Source organism: Gorilla gorilla, chromosome 4 (genome assembly GCF_029281585.2).
Source record: "Gorilla gorilla gorilla isolate KB3781 chromosome 4, NHGRI_mGorGor1-v2.1_pri, whole genome shotgun sequence".
NCBI classification, from domain to species: domain Eukaryota; kingdom Metazoa; phylum Chordata; class Mammalia; order Primates; family Hominidae; genus Gorilla; species Gorilla gorilla.
Window position 1 is genome coordinate 35,245,026 of NC_073228.2, and position 24,682 is coordinate 35,269,707.

The window sequence follows — 24,682 nt, forward strand, 5'->3', positions numbered from 1 at the left end:
CTTCTTTGAGGGGTTGTGATGATCAAGTTTAACATAATCTTATTATCACTGGGCATCTTCCAGTAATGACTTTAAACTTGATTTAGTGTAGTGAGGATTAAAAAAAACTTCCATGAAAGCAAACAAGAGACACAGACCAGTGAACTGAAGATTCATTAAATTAATACCCACTTTCAAAGAGATGGACCATTGCAATCAGTAAATATGTTTAGGTTGTGCAGCTTTTGCTCTGAGTAATCATGTTAGAAACAATTCAAAATTCCTTCCTGAGCCCTCTGGAATGCTGCATCCTTTGGGACAGGTCCCCGGGAAAAAACTTTCATGTTTTAACCAAAATTGAACTTGCAAATCTTTTGCCTTGGACTGTTGAGGTGGCTCATGAACTCCTGAGCCTGAGTGTCCTTAAAGCACCTTCCCGACTTTTCCAGAGACCTCCCCGATTTTGACAGAGAAGCAGGCCAAACAGCTCCTAAGATCTCGGCGACAGGATAGACCAAGCAAACCCGGATTCCCCGACGAGCCAATGCGGGTGAGTACTCGGCTCTGGCAGTTTTAAAGAAAATGTGATCATTTGAATGCCATTCACTATGAAACTAGGTGTTGGTCCCAGCATGGGCTGCTAGTTAGGGGTTCGGTTAGAGTTTCAGGTAGAAGATAGCTGCAATCTCAATCTTTTACCTATGCATTTTCTCCTTTGGAGGTGCCAGCCCGACTCACCTGTTATGAACAGGGTAACTTAAAATAGAAAATAATGAGGCCAATGGTGGGAGTTCCAGAATCTGGAGAGGGCTGCTGAATGTCACCCCTGTCCTGCTTGCTGGGGAGCTGTTCCCTTTAGCCAACGCTAACCCCATCTCCTGCCTCTTCCCTTGGGCCCTGGAGCAGGCTGGACCAGCATCCTTGGTCAATGATGGTCTGTCCAGGCAGGGAGAATCTCTGCCCCAGCTGCCTGAGGGGTTCTGCTCCGATCTCATCCCTCTGATTTTGGTCTCTGGCCTTACTTCTGTCCTGTGGGGTCATGATATCCACCTGCCTAGTCTTTCTGAACCAGGCTCCCTCTGTGAGTAGATGTTACTAGACCCTGCTATGCTGGCCCCGGACCCAATTCAGGCCTGGCTTGGTTCCTCCTGTTGCTAAAATGATACTGACTTTGGTGGCATTTTAGCCCCACCCAGTGAAAGGAAGTAGCAGTGACCCAGCAAAGTTAGAATGTCTGGGAAGCCGTGTCTGTCAGGCTGGTCTCCCATCCTGGCCCCTTCATCTGGGCACGATGCTTATCCTGTTTTCCCTGAATCTCCATGTTGAGGCTCAGAAGGAGCTGCAGTAGCATTTACCTTCATTCACTGCAAAATCTCGTGCATAATTAGATTATTTCATTTAAAGGCTCTTATTAAGATATAGTATTGCACAGTGATGAAGAGTGCTGACTTTGGGGTCAGACTGGGTTTGAATCTCCCTGTTTACTAACTGGGTAAGTTTGGGGAAGTTTCTTCACATTTCTGCAGCTCAGTACTCTCATCTATAAAATGGGGATAATAAATACTATTGCTGATATTACTATAATATTATTATTATAAATAATAATGTAAAATAATTATTTTATGATGATAAAACAAAGTACTTCTTAAGAAAGCACTTAGAAAGTGCTCAGCAAATGGTAAGTACTCCTCTGAGTATTAAGTACCTGGTACCTGCTAGGTGCTGGGGCTGTAGGTTCTGCTCAAAGTCTGTGGTGGAGACAGAAGTAAGCAAATGGCTGCTATGCAGTATGATTTAAGAACAGATGACTTCAGGCTCTTAGGGACAGATGTGGCTTTCAATTTTTTTTTTTTTTTTTGTAGAATAAGAGGTATCTTGGGTTTTATCTTGTATCTAGTAGAGAACAACTGAAGGATTTTTCAAGTGGGGGAGTACAGATCTGGGTGTTAGAGAGTTTGAGACAATGAGAGAAGGGGCCCATGATTGAAGTCTGGGATCACCAACACTCAGAGGTGGGCAGGGGAAGAGGAACCCTGAAAGGGCTGAGAAGGAATGCAGAGAGATAGAGAAGCCAAGAGAGTGGGGGTGGCAGAGCAAGGCGGGGAGGCATAGGAGGGGCTGGGGTGAAGGAGGGGCAGCATGTGCACAACTGTGATGGGGAGGAGGATGCCTGGAGGGAGGGATCCTGTTGGCGGCCGGCGGGTTGGGGGTGGGGGCTCTGGCTGGCCCCCTGTGCTTTTGGCATGATGCCTGGAGCGGCCATTCTGCAGCTCTTCCTCAGGGACCTGGCAGGGGCTGGGGGAGCTGGTTGAAGAGTCCTCAAAGCAGTGGCTCCTGCTCAAGGTGCTCGAGAGGCAGCTCTAATGACTACCACATCTGCCCCCTGACATTTTCTGTGCCAGCATCTGCACCTGGCTCTTTTGAACTCTGTCTGTGGAATAACAGTCTTTGTCCTAACTGAGGCATTGTAGATGTGGGTGAACAGGTGGGTTTGAATTGCTGCAGCCCGTTGTTGCAACTGTTGTTGCCAGGCTAGACTCTGGCCCTAAAACCCTGTTTTGTGTGGTCCTTCCCCTGCTCAAAAACTTCTGAAAGCTTCTCCTCTGTTTGCTTTTTCCCACTTGTGGTCATCACCTCCCTTAATCCTTGACAGCCCTCTGCTTGCTTCCAACTTTGCAATTTTACTGAATATCTGGCTTTTTCTGGTTTGTTTTGCTCATCTTTTATAGGCTTGACCACCACCTGCTCCTCTTAACTGCCTCAACCTACCTGATTAGTTTCCATGTAACTCCTTCTTGCCTCAGAACCTATTGCTGAGCCACCATCCCATCCTCCATGTCCCTCTCAGAGACACTTCATCCAATGTCCAGAATCCTCAGGCATTCAGTCCAGTTTGGAAAAGTGGTCATACGTTTTACAATTGAAATGTGAAACAAACATGCAGTCAATTATTGGGTGGCTAGTCTACACCAGTAGTTCTCATCCATAGGTGATTATGCCCCCTCATCCCCAGGGACATTTGACAATATCTGAAGACATTTTTGGTTGTTACACCTGTGTGGGGCATTGCTTTTGGCACCCAGTGGGTACAGACCAGGGATGCTGCTAAACACCCTACACAGGGCACAGGGCAGCCTCCACCACCCGGAATTATCTGGCCCAAAATGTCAATAGTGCCAAAGGAGAGGAACCCAGTCTACACACTGCCAAGTCAACTTTTTCTTGTTTACTCTCTGTCATGCTGTGTGTGTCTCTCTCTGTCTCTCTCTATAATTGCACTCACTTGAACACACACAGAATTGGTTGCATTAACAAATAGTTTCTGGTATCGTATTTTTTCTAGAAATGTGTTTCTTAACTTTGGTTACATTCTGGAACCACCTGGGGAATTTAAATTCTGATGCCTGGGTCCCACTCCCAGAGGGGTGGCCTGGGGTGGGACCTGGGTATGGGGGATGGGGCCAAAGCCCCAGTGATGCCAACCTGCAGCTGAGGCTGAGAACCACTGGGCTAGGCCATCTGGGAGAAATCAGCCACGTGTGTACCAGCTCCTGTGGTCTAGTTGGGAACATAAAAGGATTTAGAAAGCTGTTAAATGTTGAACTGGGTGGTATGGAGAGTATCTTTGTTTAGACAAAAAGAGAGAGTGAGAGGGTCAAGTGGTGCGTGCTGATCAAGATGTACACTTAATTAGATTTTATATTGACTGTGCCCTACTAAGCACCAGGGACTGAGGATGAAAGATAAACCAGACATTGTTCCTTACTCAAGGTGCCCATTGTGTGGAGGTGGAGCCAGAGTGTCCCAGCCTGATTTGGGCTCACTAACGAGGCTATCTGGTACAATGGACTGCGGCTCTGCAAGAAGAGAGTCTCGAGCCCCAGCCTGATTTGGGCTCACTAACGAGGTTATCTGGTACAATGGACTGCGGCTCTGCAAGAAGAGAGTCTCGAGCTCCAACTGGAAGGAAAGGGGAGGCTGGGAAGGCTTCCCAGAGGAGGTGCCCACCCAGCTGTGGCTTGAAGGATGACCAGGAGTTCTCAGGCAGTGCAGGGGGTAGGGATGAGGCAGGAAGAATATTCCACCCAGTGCATTTCCAGTCCATATTCTGCTGCTAACTAGTTGTGGACTTTGGGTAAGTCACTTCCTCTTTTGGAAGCCTAGTTTTTTCATCTATAAAATGCAGAGTTTGGCTGGAATCTGGCCTAGATTCCAGAATGTCTAATTCCAGGTCTCATATTGTAGGGCTCTGGATAGAACCTTGGGGCTGACACAGGTTTCCTGGTGCCAGTCTGCAATGTGACAGAAGAGCCAGAGGCAGCAGGATACCAACCCAAGCGAGGAGTCAGGCAGTTTATTCTGAGGCCCCTGGAGGGGTATCCCTAGAAACCACAGGCCTCCTCACCTCATGCTGGCCCTGCGGCTGGGAGTACTCCACATCCTCAACTTACTATTTGACCCACTCACGCCTCTTGGGTCTCCTTGTTGACTTCTTCTTTTATGGATTTACTGAAAGCAAAATTAATAATGCCAGTCAGTGGCATGTAAAAAGAGGTAATTTACTGCATTTAACTGTGACTGTCAAAATGATCCTGGCCCTGCACTCCCAGTTGGAGCATAAGAGGCAGTGGCCTCAGGTTTGTCCTTGGGTGGTGAGGAGCCGATAAGGCTGGACCTCTGGCCAGGGGAGGTCAGAGGCTGGTATTAGAGCTGCCATACGGGCCCACATCTTCATAGCCTGGGAAGGAGGGAGTTCAGAGGCTAAGGCCTTTGCCTCCTGGGAGCCAGCCCTTCTGGCTCTTTGCCTTTTGCCAAGACCTCCTCACCCTCCCTGTTTCTGAGTGTAGGACAAGAACAACTGCACACAGATGTCCCTTTGCTTGGGAAGAGGGTGGGATGGATGCACCATGCTGTGAATTTGGCTGCCAGTATTGTGTATGTGTGTATGTGTGTGTGAATGTGTATGAGGGTATGTGTGAGGGTGTGTGTGTGAGGGGTGTGTGTGAGGGGTTTGTGTGTGTGAGGGATGTGTGAGGGGTGTGTGTGTGAGGGTGTGTGTATTCGAATGTGAGAATGGTATGAGGGGTATGTGTGTGAGGAGTATGTGAAGGTGTGTGAGGGTGCATGAGGAGTGTGGGAGAGCGATGCATGTGTGTGAGGATGTATGTGAGGGGTGTGACGGTGTGTGTGAGAGTGTGTGTGTGAAGGGTGTGTTCAAGGAGTGCGTGTGAGGTGGGGTGTGTGAGGGGTGTGCGTGAGGGGTCTGTGCAAGGAGTGTGAGGGTGTGTGTCAGAAGTGTGAGGGGTGTGTGAGGGTGTGTGTCAGAAGAGTGAGGGGTGTGTGAGGGTGTGTGTCAGTAGTGTGAGGGGTGTGAGGGGTGTGTGTGAGAGATGCATGTGTGAGGGTGTATGAGGGATGTCTGGGGTGTGTGTGTGAAGGGTCTCTGCAAGGATTGTGTGTGAGGTGAGTGAGGAGTATGTGTGAGGAGTATGTGTGAGGGGTGTGTGAGGGTGTGTGTAAGGGTGTGTGTAAGGGGTGTGTGTGAGAGGTGTGTGAAGGTGCAGGTGTGTGTGAGGGTGTATGTGTAAGGGGTGAGTGTGTGAAGGTGTATGTGTAAGGGATGTGTGAGGGGTGTGTGAGGGGTCTGTGTGTGAGTTGTGTGTGTGTGAGGGGTGTGTGTGAGGGTGTATGTGTGAGTGGTGTGTGTGAGGGGTGTGTGTGTGAGGGGTGTGTGTGAGGGGTGTGTGTGTGAGGGGGGTGTGTGAGGGTGTATGTGTGAGGGGTGTGTGTGAGGGGTGTGTGTGTGAGGGGTGTGTGTGTGTGAGGGGTGTGTGTGAGGGGTGTGTGTGTGAGGGGTGTGTGTGAGGGGTGTGTGTGTGAGGGGTGTGTGAGTGTGTGTAGAGGGGTATGTGAGGGTGTATGTGTGAGGAGTGTGTGAATGTGTGTAATAGGTGTGTGTGAGGGTCTGTGTGTGAGCAGTCTGTGAGGGGTCTGTGTGTGAAGTGTGCGTGTGGCGGGTGTGTGCGTGAGGGTTGTGTGTGAGGGGTGTGTGTGAGGGGTGTGTGTGAGGCTGTGTATGTGTGAGGGTGTGTGTGAGGGGTGTATGTGAGGGTGTATGTGTGAGGGGTGTGTGAGGGTTTGTGTGTGTGTGTGTTTTGAAAAGGCCTTACTGAGTATTTTTTCAGAAGGTCTGAGTTCCAGCCCCCTCTTCTACTTTCGGCTTGACTTGCGGACCTGGGTATTGTGGAATGATGGCAGATGGCATCGCCAGGTTGTTGTGAGGCTGGGTTGGAAGGTACTTGGATGCCACAGCAGAGTTGGGTTTCTGTACACAGTAGGGAGCTGTGCAGGGATTTCAAGCAGGGGGATGATGTGATTAGATCTTGTTTCCAGGGGCCCTTTAGAGGTTCAGGACACAGCCTCTTAAATGCTTGCCTTTAGATGCTGTCATACCTGGGAAATACGAAGTGACGTTTTGGATGCGCTATTGCACCTTCTTGCCATGGTACTCAGGAGACAAACAAGTGGACTTGGGCAAATGAGTAGAGTTGGTGATCACTGGAGAATGCATGTGTCCTTGAGAACAGAGCCACGTACCCTCACATACACCCCTCCACACTCTAAATCACCAAGAGATGACTGGTCAGGTTATTTTATTTTGCTTCTCCATGTTAAGGGACTGTGCAAAAGAAAACACTTTCAGAGAGGGAAGAGGCCATTGATGAGGGTAAACAAATGGTGCTTTAGGGGAGGTGTTAAGAATTCAAAATGAAAACAAGTATGAAGATTTGCAGAAGTCTCTCCTCATGAAGATCTACTGAGCCATGTTTATAAACTTAACACTTGGCTTAAATATTGGCAGAGGTTGGCTTCTGTGGATTTATAGGCTTTTTGAAAACAGGTTGAGACAAGCTGTGCCCGTGCACACAAAGGGCTAGACTGTTTGACATAGATCCTGCTGATTCACTGCAACAAGCTGTTCTTTTCTGACTTGGTGGTGGGAAGGACAAAGTGCTTTTGAGAAAATTGCTGGGTAACCCTGTACTGTAGGGAGGGCCAGTATTCAACCCAGAGGAGCACGGACATCTCGCGGGGACCCTAGATGAAGGAAGGCAAGGCCCAGAGGGGATGGAGAGGGAGATCAGAGGGAGACAGATGGCTCTGGGTAAGAGAGAAGGAGGGATTTTGAGTGTATGGAGGCAGCGTATGGAGGTAGCATATGAAGAGAAAGGTGGGAAGGTAGAACCCAAGGAGGGCAACCCACTGAAATTCCCAGCAGCAGGAATAACTGATACATTTATTTTATGGTAACTCTGGACACTGAGTTTAAAGTTGCTTTCTGCTCTGTGCTGTTATTACCCACTGCTACCCCCAAACCTTAGGACAAGTCCGCTACATACAGAAACTTTGTGTTAGTAGTTCCTTGAGGGAATGGTGGATGGCAGGGATGTGTTGTATGGGGTGGTGGGGGCTGACAAGAGAGCAAGGGAATGGCTAGAATGTGGAAGTTGCAGGGGTAGAGAAATTGGTTATGAGAATATTCAGAATAAACTTGACCCCACATTCTCAGAGATTTTGGAGAGTAGGGTTCTAGACTTCATAGGAATGGGATGAACCCTCTCCGAAGGCTGGAACTAATTTGCTTGGAGACATCCCTTTCAGAGGCATGTAGGTTTCAGCTGAATTGACTTTCTACTATTTATTTATTTATTATTTATTTATTTATTTTTGAGACAGGGTCTCACTGTGTTGCCCAGGCTGGAGTGCAGTGGTGCGATCATGGCTCACTGGCGTCTGGGCCTCCTGGGCTCAAGCGATCCTCTTGACTTTCTACTTTAGACAAAGTGGCCCCACCATGTTAGAGAGCTCATGGTATAATGAAGGCTCAAGATCCTGACAGAGAAAAAACATCTGTTTGGGGAGAAATTAATGAAGATAAGGCTGTGCGAAAAGAAGGGATAGGTTTGTGTTTAGAGGGAAGAAGGTGGAAAAATATTCTGAGCTTTCCTTGAAGGTTTCCTTAGTGATGAATGTGCTTATGTTGATTTTCAGGATTGTGGTCTAAACTCTTGCTATTCAACATATGATCCCCAGCTGGGCTGCACGGGCCTTACCTGGGATCCCGTCAGACATGCAGACCCAGGCTCCTCTCCATACTTCCCGAAGGCAAATCTGTGCCTCCCTAACCCCCAGGTGATCCCTGTTCACCTTCAAGTCAAGAAGTGCTGTCTTGGAGAACTGCAAAGGTGGTCCATCTCTGCTCCTGGCATCCTGGGACTGGGAACCAGTATATGTTAGTTTTGTTTTGACACAATTGGTCTCTCTTCCTTCCTTCTGGGCACTCTGCTCACTTGGTTTCCACTTTCCCAGCATGCCTCGCCCAGGCTTCTCATTCCACTTGGTGGCTCCCGCTGCTAGGTTTCCTTTACTGGATTCTTGGCCTCTGACAGCTGTTTAAATGTCAGGAGGTCCCAGGGCTCTGCCCTCCATGTGGCTTTAAAGCTCACCTCCCTGCTGATGGCACACACTTCTATCTCCAGCCTGACCTCTTCCCTGTCATTTACATGACTGTCTACTCCACACCACTGTTTGTACTGGAATATTTAACAAGCATTTCAGATCTAACAGCCCCAAACAAAATTCACTGTTTTACCCTCATAATGGCTGCTGCCTTAGCGTTCCACATTGGGCTAAGGGGACCACCTCCAAATCCAGAACCTGACTACTTCTCACCCTCCACTGCCACCTCCACCGCAATTATCTGTAGAGTGGACTAAGCAATAATCTCTTAATTAAGAGATTACTTCCTGTCTTGCTGTCAACGGAGCAGTCAGAGTCATTTCTTAAAGTATAAAAAAGATCCTGACCCTCTCCTGCTCAAAACCTGCCAATGACTTCCTGTCTTACTCTGAATAAAATTCACAGTCCTGGTCAGGTGGGGTGGCATGCACCTGTAGTTCCAGCTACTCAGGAGAGGCTGAGGTGGGAGATCGATTGAGCCCAGGAATTCAAGGCTGAAGTGAGCTATGATTGCTGCACTCCAACCTGGGTAACAGAGTAAAATTCTGCCTTCCTAGGACTCACACCCAAAACAATACTATATGCAGTATTTATATAGGTACATGGATATGCATGTAAATTTCTAAAAGAAGATCTAGAGAGGTAATTAGTTGACGTTTAACTGTATCATCTCATTTAGGAGACTAGGATTAAAGGTGGTGATTTGATGTTTGAATTGTATACTAGAGTAATTACTTGTATAATTAAAAATATTTAAACCTTTCACATGTACTATTGAAAAATTGGAAACCAAGAAAGAGTCAAAAGAATAAAAGAAAATCAACTGTAGGCCGGGTGCGGTGGCTCATGCCTGCAATCCCAGCACTTTGGGAGGCTGAGGCGGCCGGATCACGAGGTCAGGAGATCAAGACCATCCTGGCTAACATAGTGAAACCCCATCTCTATTAAAAATACAAAAAATTAGCCAGGTGTGGTGGTGGGTACCTGTAGTCCCAGCTACTTGGGAGGCTGAGGCAGGAGAATGGTGTGAACCTGGGAGGCAGAGCTTGCAGTGAGCCAAGATCACACCACTGCACTCCAGCCTGGATGACAGAGCAAGACTCTGTCTCAAAAAAAAAAAAAAAAAAAAAAAGGAAAATCAACTGTAGTCCTGTCCCTTCTCCCCAGAGACAGGCATTTAAAAAATGTATTTCTTTTTAGTCTTTGTATATATTTAAAAAAAGTATCTACAATTTTCTCTCCTGTTTTTTCCCTTAATATTAACATACGCATGTCCTCATATTATTATAATCTATTTGTAACCATGAATTATCCTCTTTCTGTTATAAACAACACTCAGAACATTTTTGTGCATAAAGTACTTTTAATATTTTAAGTTATTTTCTATGGGTATATTCCGAGAAAATGAATTACTAGGTCCAAGAATCAGAATATTTTTAAAGCTTTTAGTATACATTATTGAATTGCTTTCCAAAAGACTTTAAACAATTCATGTTATTTTTAATATTCAATGTCACTGTCTTCTGAGAGAGTATTGTAGTAGAGGTTTTAAGGTAGAGATATCATGGGAACATGATTATGGTATCTTGAATTGGAGACCAGTGGGCTGTTGCTGGGGCAGGAGGAGTGGGTGCAGGGAGGGAGGAATAGGGATAAAAAATGACGTGCGGGGTTTTGTATAGGCAACTTAGTGCCATTCATTGGCAGTGGAAATCCATGAGTAGAAACAATGTATGTGGGATGATGGTGTGTTGCAAGTTCTCCTCCCATGGCACCTGCTTTTGTAGTTGTATCTTCTGCTCTTGTTTACCTGGTTAACTCTTATTCATCCCCAAAAACTCACCTTAAATGATGTCGTTTTTGAGAGGCCTTCCTGGTGCCTCCCCCTAGTAAATCAGAATGTCCCGCTAGCATAGCAATTGCAGCTCAAGGTTGCTATTTTTAACTCTTTTATGTCTGTCTACTAGACTGTTCTAAATTACTTGAGGAGATGGACTAGTTGTTTTACTTCTGGGTCCCCACCACCAAGCACCGTACAGTATTGGCATTTACTAAATGATTGTTACTTCTTTCCATTCCTTCCTTTGCTTCTCTCCAGGGTAGAAATTTTGTGGGATATAGCTCTGCTATAAAACCTGGAGGTTATTCCAAGTAAATATTTTCTATCGCCTCACTTAGACTCATTAAATTTCTCTTAATCTACTCAAATTTTAGGAAAGAGGTTGTTTGCCAATTGCTCGGGTGAGCTGTGGAAATTCTTTAAAAAGATGAATGTCTTGAAGCTTGAATAAAGCTTGAATGTCTTCAAGCTTAAATTATTTCTTTTGTGATTATATTTGTAAGTGCTTGTGAAGCCTGGGAATACACTTTTCTTGGAAGTGTTCCATTTTGGCCTGTGATCCTTTAAGGAGTGTTCTTGTTGGGCAAATATAAATCATTTTAGCTTTATTGTAAGTAGTCTTTGTAAAATATGCTTTCATGTTTAGCTCTTTGACAAATGTATGTAGTAACTCCATTACCCTTTTGTTCCCCATTACCTCAAAGGCCAGTTTGGAGTGACCGAGGTGTAAATTGCCCACAGCACTGTTCTGCCTTTCTTTAGGATGGAGCCTTCAGTATTCCAGTGCAGTTAAGTTCTGAGCCACCATTCTATATATAGGATTACCTTGCTTGTACTAATGAGCAAAATAATTTTTCCAAATGCTGATGGATCTTTAATTCTGCAAAAATGTCACAGGAAGTATTTTGCCTTCTTGGAAAAAGGTCCTGCCTTGATAGAATAACTGTCCACTTTATGATTCTCAGCATAGGTCAAGTTCTGGTGGGTATTTAAGTTCATTATCACACCACTCCAGAGCCATAATAAAGGACTACTTTTAATTTCTGCTCTAATTACTGAGAAATAATTTACTTAAATCATTACAGTTGGCATTTGACATGGAACACAGATACTGGTTTTTGTTTTGCTTTGATTTATACCCCCCAACTTGGAGAAAGGAATCTGAAGAAATTAAAACTCATTTTCCATATACCCCTTCTTCCTTGGTCCAGGAACATTTGAGATTATCATTAATGTTGGGCCATTTCTAACTCAGCCAGTGCAATTGTTGAATTTGTGGTTTTCAGCAGATTTGCAATTTGCCTTTTGATTTGACTAATGATTGCTTTTTAAGCCTTTGTGGCATATTCGTTTTCCTAATATTTTAAATAAATAGTGAAATGTCATGGAAACCAGTGCTCATTTCTTTCTTATTCTCAGTGTGTGTCTGTTTTGGTTGTTTTTCTTCAATGATTATTTCAGTTGGTGTTTAGGAGTGTGAAATATATATTACTTTTTGGTGCTTTTAACGTACATTTGGCCTAGGCTGTTATAATGAGCAGACTGACATAGATATCAAGAAAATTTCCAAGGAGGATTTAGCAAGATTATAGGGAAAGAACAGTTATTTCATTTATTCATTTGCTCCTTTATACATTTTTCCAGTGAGCTTTGTTGTGGTCCTACTGTGTGCCAAGCACTAAGTCACAGACCAGATATACTTTGGTCACTGCCATAAAAAAACTGGTTGGATATTTGGCTGAGAGGGACAGAGATTAAATGAGTAAAGATGCAAATGAGTATATAATTATAAAAGGTACTGTGTATCAGTAGTGACATTCGTTAATATCACCAGTGATCTCGTTATAAAAGTCTTTAAGTATTGGGAAGTTGCCAGCCGTCTGTAGCAGATGCAAGTTTTCCAAAATCTGGTTTCCTCTGGGAAGTTCTATTTAATAAATACTGTAAATTGTTTTTCTTGAGGTGACAGGCTCACTTCATTCATTGTCAAGATGTCTGCCCAACATGCACATAAAACATGCATAGCCAGTTCAACACCAGCAATTGCACACATGCTTTTCCTTGTGAAAACCATTGCACTTTGTCATACAGCAGAAGTACTGCCTGCATATGCCCTTTTGGGTCGCTCTATACTGTTTCACCAGGGCATTCTTCAGGGCAACTGGCATTTTAAGAATGTTTTATTTTTATTTTCGTACTGTAAGTGCGCGGTGGGGAAGGATGCGATGACTGCTAATAGAATTGGGTACCACTGCCTGGATTCCTGCTAAGGCGCCAGTCATTTTACCTACCACTGCCTTGGCACATCAGTGAAAATGCCAATACAGCAAGAAGACAAATAATGTCTGAGTATTATTCTAAAAATAGTTTGGCCTTATGGGCCTCTGAGGGGAGCACAGCTCACGCTTTGAAGAATGATGCTGTAGTCTTTTCTTCAACAAGCCTTTACAGAAAGTTTCCTGTGTACCAGTTCCTGGGAAAGATGCTCTCCTTCACAATCTTGATGTGTACTCAGATCTTTGTTATCTAATAGTAGCCAAAGTTAACAGCTAGCATTTAATGCATTCTTACTATGTGCCAAGAATCATGTGCCAAGGCCCTGTAGTATTGGGATCCCAGCAGGAGACTGGGTACCTGAAGAGTGTTTAATAAAGAGACTTTTTACAAAGGCGTGGGCAGGATTAAGGCAAACCAACAAGAAATAATAAAAGATCAGGGTTAACAACCTCTAGACCATAAAGGGGTAAGGGAGGCAGACGGTTCCCGTAGCTGGAGAGGACAGCCTCCTAGGAGCTGTGGCCTTCAGGAGAGGGATGCAGCCAATTGCTGAGGTGAACTGTGGAAATTCTTTAAAAAGATGACATTCAAGCTGAAATGATTTCTTTTGAGATTGTATTTATGCTTGGTGTGGCTGTGACTCCTTGGTGAGGAACTAGGGGATTGAATACCCTGGCCTCTCCCTCCTCCTACCTTCTAATCCGTTCTGGTGTCTCCCACTGATGAAACTCAACCAGAAGCCACAGGCCAAGGGAGTCTACGGCGACAATTAATCTGGGTCCCACGGCCAGGCGAAAAGGGAGACAGAAAGGATCTGGAGGGACAAATGCAGGCTACTTATTTGGCACAAAACTTTATTTGCACCATTTCATTTAGTATCTAATCCAAGGAAGCAAGTTAACTAACTTAAGGAAGCAAGTGCTAGTGCAATCCCCATCTTGCAGATGAACAAACTGAGGCTGGAGAGGTAAAGCAATAATGACAGGGTCCAGGTTTGAAGGAGACTCAGACTCTTAGCCTCTATTCCTCCCTGTCTGGCAAACAGGCCAGCAAGAAGCAGGCAGCAGGGGTTCCTTCAGTGTGCTGCTTCCACAGAATAGTTGAACAAGTAAAGTTATACGCTGGGAACTTGTTGTTCCTTATTTACAAGACTGCACACGGCCTTCCTGTTCCTCCCAATTACTATTCTTCTGGCCAAAGACTCCCTGGATAGGGAAGGAACTCAGCCCAAAATCCGCAAACATGTTCAGAAAGCAGCCAGGGAATCATTGTTGGATCCCACAAGGAGCCCTCTCACCATCTGCCCTCTACCCCAGCTGACCCAGAGACTCCCTGCCAGAACACTGAGTGTATTTTGATGAGTTAAATGAAAACAAGAACCATAACCAAAACAAATCCAAACTGCATGGGTCCTGGGGGAAAGAAAAAAAAAATCAGAAAAATTGGACACTTCATAATTCCTTCCTTTGCACATTCTTTTTCTTTTTAAATGAGTACATTTGATGTAGAATGCAGAGTTCCTAGAGGGTGTTCTAAAAACTTAAAAACTTAGAGTTCTAAAGTGGACCCGACCCTTTGTTAAAGCCTTCTTAATGCCATAGGAAGGTTTCCATGATTTAGAGTTTTTATGATATTGATACATGCCAAAAACAATTTAATCACATCACAAATATGACTGAGTATGTCTACTCTTTCCTAAGGTGAAATGCCACTTCTCTGATTATTGGCCTGCTGTTTGTATGGACCTGTTCTATGCATACTTTGTAATGGTTCACATCCTATAATTACAGCACAAACATTTCCTTCAGGGCAATATAAAAAACACACTCCAAGTTAAAAATCATTCACATCTCTATCCATTCTCTTTTGGAGGGAACATAAAAGAACATCAAGTTTTTTGTTTTTGTTTTGAGTTTTGTTTGAGCCTCACCATGTTGCCTGCACTGGAGTGCGGTGGCACAATCATAGCTCACTGAAGCCTCAAACTCCTGGGCTTAAGTAATTCTCTCGCCTTAGCCTCCTGAGTAGCAAGGACTACAAGTGTGCACCACCACACCCAGCTGGAACATCCAATTTTGATACCAATATATGAGCCAACCCACCTACGACCTCCACTAAACAGTATGAGGCAGGCCAATGAAGTCCCCACTCTCAGGGAGAGCTCACTGCCACACAGAATGACCAGGCAGGGCTATGCTGGGAAAAGTCTATGGAGCTTTGGAGACCCAGAGAAGTGGGGTCACAGGGAATCTGAGAAGGCTTCCTAGAGGAAGTAACATCTAAGCTGAGGCCTGAAAAGTCAGGTAAGAGTGAGACGGGAAAATAAGAAGGTACAGGGGTGTTCTAGGCAGAGCAAACAACAGGTGCTTTGGAAGCCTTAGAAAGAACAGCGAGCATGGCCTGTTCAGGGAAAGATGGAGAACAAAGCTCAAGTGTATTGATGGTGAGAGAAGAGGCTCGGGAGATGGGTATAGCTGGGTTATGGAAAGACCTTAGCCATATTAAGGAATCAGAACTTTCTCCTGAGACCAGTGGGAGGCATGCAGGCATTTTAAGTGAAGAAGCAACGTGGGTAAATTAAAAAAATATATCACTTTGCTGCCGGGCGCAGTGGCTCACGCCTGTAATCCCAGCACTTTGGGAGGCTGAGGCGGGTGGATCACGAGGTCAGGAGATTGAGACCATCCTGGCTAACACGGTGAAACCCCGTCTCTACTAAAAATTCAAAAAATTAGCCGGGTGTGGTGGCGGGTGCCTGTAGTTCCAGCTACTCGGGAGGCTAAGGCAGGAGAATGGCGTGAACCCGGGAGGCGGAGCTTGCAGTGAGCCGAGATGGCGCCACTGCACTCCAGCCTGGGCGACAGAGCGAGACTCTGTCTCAAAAAAAAAAAAAAAAAAAAAATTAGTTTGCAACAGGATACAGAAAAATCAAGAGGGATTTTTCAACCTCTTCTTTATAACTTTCTTTTTTTTTTTTACATGACTTTAAGAAAGTAATATGTATCACTGTTGTGATAAAAATAAAAACCAGTAAAGCTATTTTTGTTCTTTATATTTTAAAAACCCATTCTGACAAAAGACTTGAATAGACATCTACTGAAGAAGATATACAGATGGCAAGTAAGCATGTGAAACATCGTACATCATTAGGGAAATGCAACTTAAAACAACAAGATGCCACTATACACCTATTAGAATGGCCAAAATCTGGAACATGGACAACACCAAATGCTGGTGAGGATGTGAAGCAACAGAACTCTCACTCATTGCTGGTGGAAATGCAAAATGGTGCAGCTACTTTGGAAGACAGTTTGGCAGTTTCCTACAAAACCAGACGTACTCTTAACATACGATTCAATAATCACACTCTCTGGTGTTTACCCAAAGGAGTTGAAAACTTACATCCACACAAAACCTGCACCCAGATGTTTATAGCAATTTTATTCATAATTACTCCAACTTGGAAGCAACCAAGATGTCCAGGTGAATGAATAAATAAACTATGATACATGCAGACAATGGAATATTATTCAACCCTAAAACAAAATGAGCTATCAAGCCACGGAAAGACATGGAGTTAAATTTAAATGCATATTACTAAAGAAAAGAAACCAATCTGAAAATTCAATTACATGTTCTGTGATTCTAACTACATGACACTGTGGGAAAGGCAAAACTATAGAGACAGTATAAAGATCAGTGGTTGCCAGGGGTTAGGCAGATGAGCAGGCAGAGCAAAGCGGATTTTTAGGGCAGTGAAACTGTTCCGTGTGATATCGCAATGGTAGTGCTAGGGTTTGTGTGTGGTTTGTTCGGCCCCATCAAGTCTCATGTTGAAATTTGATCCCCAGTGTTGGAGGTGAGGCCTTATGGGAGGTGTTTGGGTCATGGAGGTGGATCCCTCATGAATAGCGGTAATGAGGGAGTTTTCACTCTTAGTTCCCATGAGAACGGATTTCTGCAAAGAGCCTGGCACCTTCTGTCTTTCTTGCCTCCTGTCTCACCATGTGATCTGTATGTATCAGCTCCCCTTCACCTTCTGCCATGAGTGGAAACTTCCTGAGGCCCTCATCAGAAGCAGATGTTGGTGCCATGCTTTTATTTTTATTTGTGTTTATTTATTTTTTTGAGACAAAGGCTCGTACTGTCTCCCAGGGCTGGAGTGCCATGGTGCGATCTCAGCTCACTGCAACCTCTACCTCCTGGGCTCAAGAGATCCTCTCACCTCAGCTTCCTGAGTAGGTGGGACTACAGGCATGCACCACCACATCTAGCTAATTTTTTTTTGTATTTTTGGTAGAGGCAGGGTTTCACCACGTCGCCCAGGCTGGTCTCGAACTCCAGAGCTTGAGTGATCTGCCCACCTCAGCCTCCCAAATTGCTGGGATTACAGATGTGAGCCATGATGCCCGACTGCCATGCGTTTGTGTAATACCAAGAGTGAGCCCTAATATCAACTATGGACTGGTGATGATGCTGTGTCAATGCAGGTGCATCAACTGTAAAAAATATCCCATGCTGGTGGGGGAGGTTGGTAGTGGGGGAGGCTGTGCCTGTGTGAAGACAGGGGATATATGGGAATGCTATATTTCTGCTCAATTTTGCTGTGAACCTAAAACTGCTGTAAACAATAATGCCTATTAAGAAAACAAAATAAAACAATAAAAAAACCCCACAAGAAGAAGAAGGTAGGACAAGGGGTAGTAAGAGCCTGCAGAGGTTGTGGCAGGGGTCTAGCCCCAGGGCTGGGGCCTGGGCTGGGGCCTAAGCTGGGCAGAGGCAGTCGGGCTGGGTAGAAGGGATTCAGGAGCATTCACAGGAGTTAGGCTGCTTAGATGGTGGGAGGGCAAGGAAGAGGAGTGCGCTGAAGCTTCTTGCTTAACTAGCAATGTGGTGCCATGAAGAGAGATATGATGAACCACCTTCAGTATGATAGGCAGTACCTGTAGGCCAGAGATTGCACCAGAAGATGGAGAGGGAAGGAGGAGAGCTTATAACTGACTAAGACAAGAGAAATCACATTTTATTCTTTTATTTAAGAGAGGTCCTGTTGTTTTATCATTTTTGTGTTTTATGCATCACTTATAGGACATAATGACATGAGTAACCCATATACAGAAAATTCACAGCCTGAACTGGCTTCGGGGAAGACCAAGGCGCATTTGGAGGAGAAGGCCAGCCCTAAAGGCTGGAAGTGACATTCCTGTTGATAAAGGGCAGAGCACGAGCAAACTGAGAGAGGAGATGTAAAGACAAAAATTTCATGCAAAGGATGGGTGTGTTCAGAGGCTGATGAGCTGCAGGTTGCAGAGAGGCCCTATCATGGCCCTCTGTTATTTGTGCTGTCTGCTCCCTTCTCTGGTGGTAGCACACCTGCCACTCCTCATCATCCTGGTATGAATGCGGTTTTTCTCTGCCCTGACCCCAGTCCATTCTCCACCCTGCTGTGCCCCACTCTGTGCTCAAGGAGACTGACTCCTGCAGACTGAATCCCCTGGTTCCCCGGCCGGCTGGCTTCTGATTGGGCCCTGCAGGATATTGAGGGGAAGAGGAGGGAGAGGATGGGCTGTTTGTTCCCTGTTCCCTCCTTGCCTTGCAAAGGTTGTGCTGTGCCCCCAAGACCACAGCATCCCCACCCACCTGGCCCCAGGCCTAATGGCTCCTCTAAGGGTTCTCCACCCTTGGCCCTGCAAACTTAGACATGGTCATGACTTCCCTCTATTGCTAGTCCCTGGGTGCTAGAATATTCTTTGATAGTTCCCTTAACCCTACTCACATGGCTATGAATGTTCCCTTCATTAAAGTCTCTTCAGGCAACCATTTCAGGGAGAAATTGTGTTTTTGAGAAGCATAGAGATTAACAAAGGCTGTCAATGACCATTGTAGACCAAGGTGGGAGGGCAGGGCCACTCCCTGCTGTTGGGAGGAGTGGGGGAAGGAGGGGAATCCTACCCAAAGCTGCACTCATCTGCTGGCTTGCAAGTACATTATCCAGAGCCACAGACAAAACCCGTGGGTAGAGGCAGATGCTGACTCCTTGCAGGTAGACAGCACTGGTGAAGGCTTCGAGGAGGAAGGTGGCCCTGGTGGGCCACCTTTGACCCTTTTGGGTCACTCTGTCAGAGTGGAGCAGGGATGGGGGAGGGAGGAGGCATGGGGTGGGAGGAATGCAACACAGAGGGGTGGGACAGAGAGAGGGGTGAGGAGTCTGCGGCAGCCTTGGTGGACAATGGTGAAGACCCGACCTAGGGAAGTGGCAGAGACGAGAGAGGGCATCTGAGAACTATTCAGGAGATAGCCTCAATGTCCCGATGCTCAGTCTTATTTTGAGTTTGAGGGTGAGTGAGGCAATGACAGTTGGTGTTCTGGAGCGGGTTCCTGAGTAGATGGAGATGCTGGCCACAGTAAGGGGCAGGACTGGTCAGGGCAAGGAGCTGCTTTCTGTTGTGGACAGATTAATGTATGGGGCTGGCCACCTTTCATATGAACAGAATCATACACCGTGTGGTCCTTTGTGACCTAAGTGTCCTAAGTGGCTTCTGTCACTTAGCATAATGTTCTCAAGGTTCATCCATGTTGTAGCAGGGATCACTGCTTCATTCATTTTAATTGCCAAATAATATCCATTCTATGGAAGTAGCACATTTTATTTATCCACTCATTTATTGGTGGACATTTGGGTTGCTTCTGGTTTTTGGCTGTGACAAATGATGTTGGTGCGAACATCTGTATACAAGTTTTTGTGTGGACATCCATTTTTGTTTCTCTTGGGTATATACCTACAAGTACAGTTGCTAGCCAGGAGTACGAATGGTAATTCTAGGTTTAATACTGTAAGGAACTGCCAGACTATTTTTACAAAATGCTTCTCTATTTCTAGTAACATTTTTATATTTTAAAGTCTTTTTGTTTGATATTAGCATAGCAACCCTAGCTTTCTTCTGCTTATCCCTTGTCTTTTAAAAAAAGATGATTTTATCAGAAATGCATATAGCCATAAGTAATACATTACATGATTTAGTTACGCATATTTGAACTTTATAAAAATAGTGTCACACTATAAATGTAGTTACTTGGACTTTTAACTCAGTATGCTATTTCTAAGACCCATCTATGTTGTTGTATATAGCTACAGTATAATTTATGTTCTCTGCTGTATAATAGTCCATGGCATAACCCTACCATAATTTATTGATTCATTCTCCTGTAAGTGGCTATTTGGCATGTTTCCAGTGTTTTGCTATGACAAATTTATTGCTGCTATAAACATTTTTATATGCCTTTCCTGATATAAGAGTTTCTCTTGTTCTCAGAGCAACTAGCAATATAACTATTAGCTAGGAACTTGTTAGAAATGCAACTTCTCAAGTCCCACCCAAGACCCACTGAGTCAGAAACTGTAAGATAGGCCCAGCAATCTGTGTTGTAATAAGCTCTCCAGGTGACTCTGATATCTGATAAAGTTTGACGTCCACTGCGCTAGGGTATAAAGTAGGAGTGAAATTTCTAGATTGCAGGCAATCAGATGTTTTCTGAAGTGGTTGTCCCATGTTTTCATGGAAATCCACCCGCTCAGCACTTAGTATTGTCAGACTTCTTTATTTTGCCCACTGGGTGGGTCAGTCTGACTGGTCTTCCCTACAGAGAGGCATGGGTGTGGCCGTTGATTTCTTCTCCCTGCCTGTCCTCCCATCCTGCCCTGTCTAGGGAGCCAGAGCCACACCACGCATATTGACCCCTTGGCTGTCGCTGTGGGTGAAGCCTTCTTCAGTGTGGTTTGTTTTGACAGGAATACATGCACCACCTGCTCGCCCTGGAGCATCGCGCTGAGGAGCAGTTCCTGGAGCACTGGCTGAACCCTCACTGCAAACCCCACTGTGACAGAAACAGGGTTCATCCTGTGTAAGGGGATCAGGACCAGCCTCGGTACGTCTCCTTCTCTCTCCTGGACCTCTGTCTGAGGGAGTGGTGGGGGACAGCATGGCATGGGCTGGGAGACTTTCCAGACCATGCCTCAGGGGGGCCAGCTGGTTAGCTGGTTATGGGTTTGGAATGGGGGTGGCAAGAGTGAGGCAGGAGACATAGTGGGGAGCCAGGTTGAGAGGAGCACTGGGGGACAAATGGGGGAGCCCAACTTTTATTGAATCACAAAGTGATCCCAAATGGGGAGGGACGTGACCCTATTCGCCATGCAGAAAAGCTCTCTCTGGACCCCAAATGTGGAGAAGTGTGTTTTGTTGAGACTTGGGTCTCTTCAGGTGGGCTCAGCATTCATGGAGTCAACCTGTGACATCTACCATGATCATCACCACTGTCATCAGGATCAACAACTTCTTTCCCAGATCTTGCTCCTGTTCCCCACTGCCTTCCTGCAGCCTTCAAGGCTGCCAATCTACCCAGCCCACCCTCTGTCTTTCCCTTTTCCTGGGGCTTCTGTTTTCAGCCCACCAGCAGGGTACTGCCCAGCTTTCCCCCCACACCCTGCATGCCCCCAACTCTGTACCTCTGTGCCTAGATGAGGCTGTTTGCTTCTCCCTGTCTGTCCTCATCATCTTCCCCCCTTTCCAAATCCTGTTAGATAAGGTAGCAAAATTCCTTCAGAGGGTAAGCCCAGTGAATTTCATTTCTCCTCTGTAAGTTTTGTGGACCAAGCAGGACAAGATATAATCATGTAGTTTATCTTTGTGGTTAAGAGAAATCTTATACCTTTGTTGTTTATTTTGTGCTACTGTGAATTGACACAGGGACACTCCTATTAATCACTCTTTATAATGTAACATAAATTGCCTCACATGATCCTCTTAATACCCTGGTGTCATTGCAGGGCATGCACTTTAACCCCATTTTAAAGAGGAGCTAATTGAGCATGATTAAGCTACTAACTCAGGCTAAGCAGTGGTTGGTATGCTAGGCTTCTGACCACCATAAATCTGCATGCTTTATGTGGACCGTGTTGCACAGTCCTGTGTGTGTGTGGGCATGAAATCACTCTGAGGGAGCTTTCACAGATAGTGAGAGGATCACCTGCTGGCAGTGGAATAGAAGTTCTGCTTTTGAGGGGTAGGGATGGGCTACATCCCTCTTCTAATTCTTCCAGCTGCTGGAGCTCTATTCTAGGTCAGGGTTCTGGTGTGTCTGGGCTTGGCTCCCAACTCCCAGGGTGCTGGCCTCCCCTGCACCAAGGGCCTTTGTCTTTTAGCACTGGAAGCCCTCACTTGGCTTCTTCCAGAAAACAGCACTGTGGAGTAATTGGATGCTTAGGCTCTGGAACTGGCCAGAGCTGAGTTTGACTTTCTGATTTCCAGCTCTGTGCCCTTGGGCAAGTTGCCTAACCTCACTGACTCTTTGCTTCTGCCTCTGTAAGTTGGGGTAATAATGATGTCTAGGGAGCCTGGTGCATAGTAAGTGACTCTAAAAATAAAAGCACTTATTACTGTTGTGCAGTTGAAGTTAAAGGAGAGGTTTCTGAGTTCAGCCCCACAGTAGTACCCTCCAAGGGTGACTGAGGCCTCTGATTCTTGGTAGGACAGGCACTGCTGGTGAGCTTGGGTGCATAGCTCCTGCAAACACAGGGTTCCGCAGAGGCCTCACTCCAGGCAGCTCCCACTTACATAAAGACAAGGAAGCGGTGGCTGGAGAAATGTGTTAACTTGGAATTGGGAGTCAGACAGACTTCAGATAATGAGTCCTCAAGTCACTGGCTGAATAACCTTAGAAAAAAATGCCTAATTGAATAGTTTCCTCATTTGTAAAATGAGGATGGTAATGGCTCCTTCCTTATGATTCTAGGATTAAAAAAGTCAATGCCTGGAAAATAGTTAGTGTTGCCCTGGCACACAAAGGAAGTGCTCAGAAAATGATAGCTGGATGGTGTTTGTTCTTCCTTGGTCTACTCGTCCTCTTCCTTAGTCTCCTCCTTTTCCCCTCTCCTCCTCCTCCTTCTTGTTCTTCATCATCATCATCACAATCACCACCACCAACATCATCACCATCACCATCACCACCATCATCACCATTACCCTCACCACCATCACCACCACCATCACCCCCACCACCATCACCACCACCATCACCACCATCATCACCATCACCACCACCACCATCACCACCATCACCACCACCACCATCACCACCACCACCACCATCACCACCACCATCACCATCACCACCACCATCACCACCATCATCACCATCACCACCATCATCACCATCACCACCACCACCATCACCACCATCACCAGCACCATCACCACCACCACCATCACCACCACCATCACCACCATCATCACCATCACCACCACCACCATCACCACCACCATCACCACCATCATCACCATCACCATCACCACCATCACCACCACCATCACCACTATCACCACCACCACCACCACCATCACCACCATCATCACCATCACCACCACCACCATCACCACCACCATCACCACCATCACCACCATCACCATCACCACCATCACCACCACCATCACCACCATCATCACCATCACCACCACCATCAGCACCATCATCACCATCACCACCACCATCACCACTATCATCACCATCACCACCACCACCATCACCACCATCACCATCACCACCACCATCACCACCATCACCATCACCACCATCACCACCACCACCATCACCACCACCATCACCACCATCATCACCATCACCACCACCACCACCATCACCACCATCACCACCACCACCATCACCACCACCATCACCACCATCATCACCATCACCACCACCATCACCACCATCATCACTATCACCACCATCACCACCATCATCACCATCACCACCACCATCATCACCACCACCACCATCATGACCACCATCACCATCTCCACCATCACCACCACCACCATCACCCCCATCATTACCATCACCACCACCACCACCACGACCACTACCACCACCACTCTCACCATCATCACTGTCACCACCACCACCACCATCACCACCACCATCACTACCATCGTCACCATCACCACTACCTCCATCTCCACCACTACCACCCCCACCACCACTCTCACCACCATCACCATCACCCCCATCATCACCATCATCACCATCACCACCATCATCATCATCACCACTGCCACCATCATCACCATCAACCCCATCATCACCATCACCACCATCAGCACCATCAGCACCATCACCACCACCACCACTATCAGCATTATCATCACCACCACCACCATCATAACCATCATCACTATTACCATCACCACAATCACCATCATCACCATCACTGCCACACCATCATCACCACCACCACCACAATCATTATCATTATCCTAATGTTATTTTCTTGTTCTTTTTCAGCAAGCATTTTAATAGACAACAAGCTGGATAATGTTGAAACAAGACAAGGCTGCTTCTTTCACTTGTTTTTAAATTGCAGAAATGGATGTCTTCAGACCTTGTGAACTGTGGGCATATCAAAGATTGCCTTGGAAATGGCAAATATATATACTGCTTCATTTTACTAACCTGCATAAATCACTAAAACCAATAGCTTAAAGCATAGACACCTCCCAAAGATCTTCCCATCAGTTTGCAAGAGTGGGAACAACCAGAATCTTACCTGGGGTTGATGGAGCTGGAACTCCCAGACCAGGAGTTGGGGCAGGCTGCCTGCCCTAAGGAATTTGGGGAATCCTTGTTCAGAGTAGTGAAGCATACCACTTGGGGTTGCTGAGTTGTTTTGTCCTCTATTTTTTTCCTCTTCTTTTCTGCCCTAATAAACATTGCTATTAAATTTACTTTTAGTGGTCTCTTCCTTTCTCTCTCTCTCTCCCCCCTCTTTTTTTTTTTTTTTTTTTGAGATGGAGTCTCACTCTGTCACTCAGTCTGGAGTACAGTGGCATGATCTTGGCTCATTGCAACCTCCGCCTCCCAGGTTCAAGTGATTCTCCTGCCTCAGCCTCCTGAGTAGCTGGGACTACAGGTGCACACCACCATGCCCAGCTAACTTTTGTATTTTTAGTAGAGATGGGGTTTCACCATGTTGATCAGGCTGGTCTCAACCTCCTGACCTCAGGTGATCCACCC

At 45.9% G+C, this 24,682-nt stretch overlaps 1 protein-coding gene across 3 annotated transcripts in view; it reads left to right on the top strand.

Annotated features, from left to right (window-relative positions):
- The window catches only part of C4H17orf67 (chromosome 4 C17orf67 homolog), a 41,978-nt gene extending 17,585 nt beyond the window's left edge, over positions 1–24,393 (top strand). For all 3 annotated transcript variants that reach the window (XM_063706248.1, XM_055386808.2, XM_055386806.2), the window contains 3 exons: positions 429–529; positions 20,406–20,542; positions 23,954–24,393. In XM_063706248.1, coding sequence (XP_063562318.1) covers positions 429–529; positions 20,406–20,522 — 218 coding nt within the window. In that variant the 3' untranslated portion in view covers positions 20,523–20,542; positions 23,954–24,393. The remainder of the gene's footprint in view (positions 1–428; positions 530–20,405; positions 20,543–23,953) is intronic.
- The last annotated feature ends 289 nt before the right edge of the window (positions 24,394–24,682 follow it).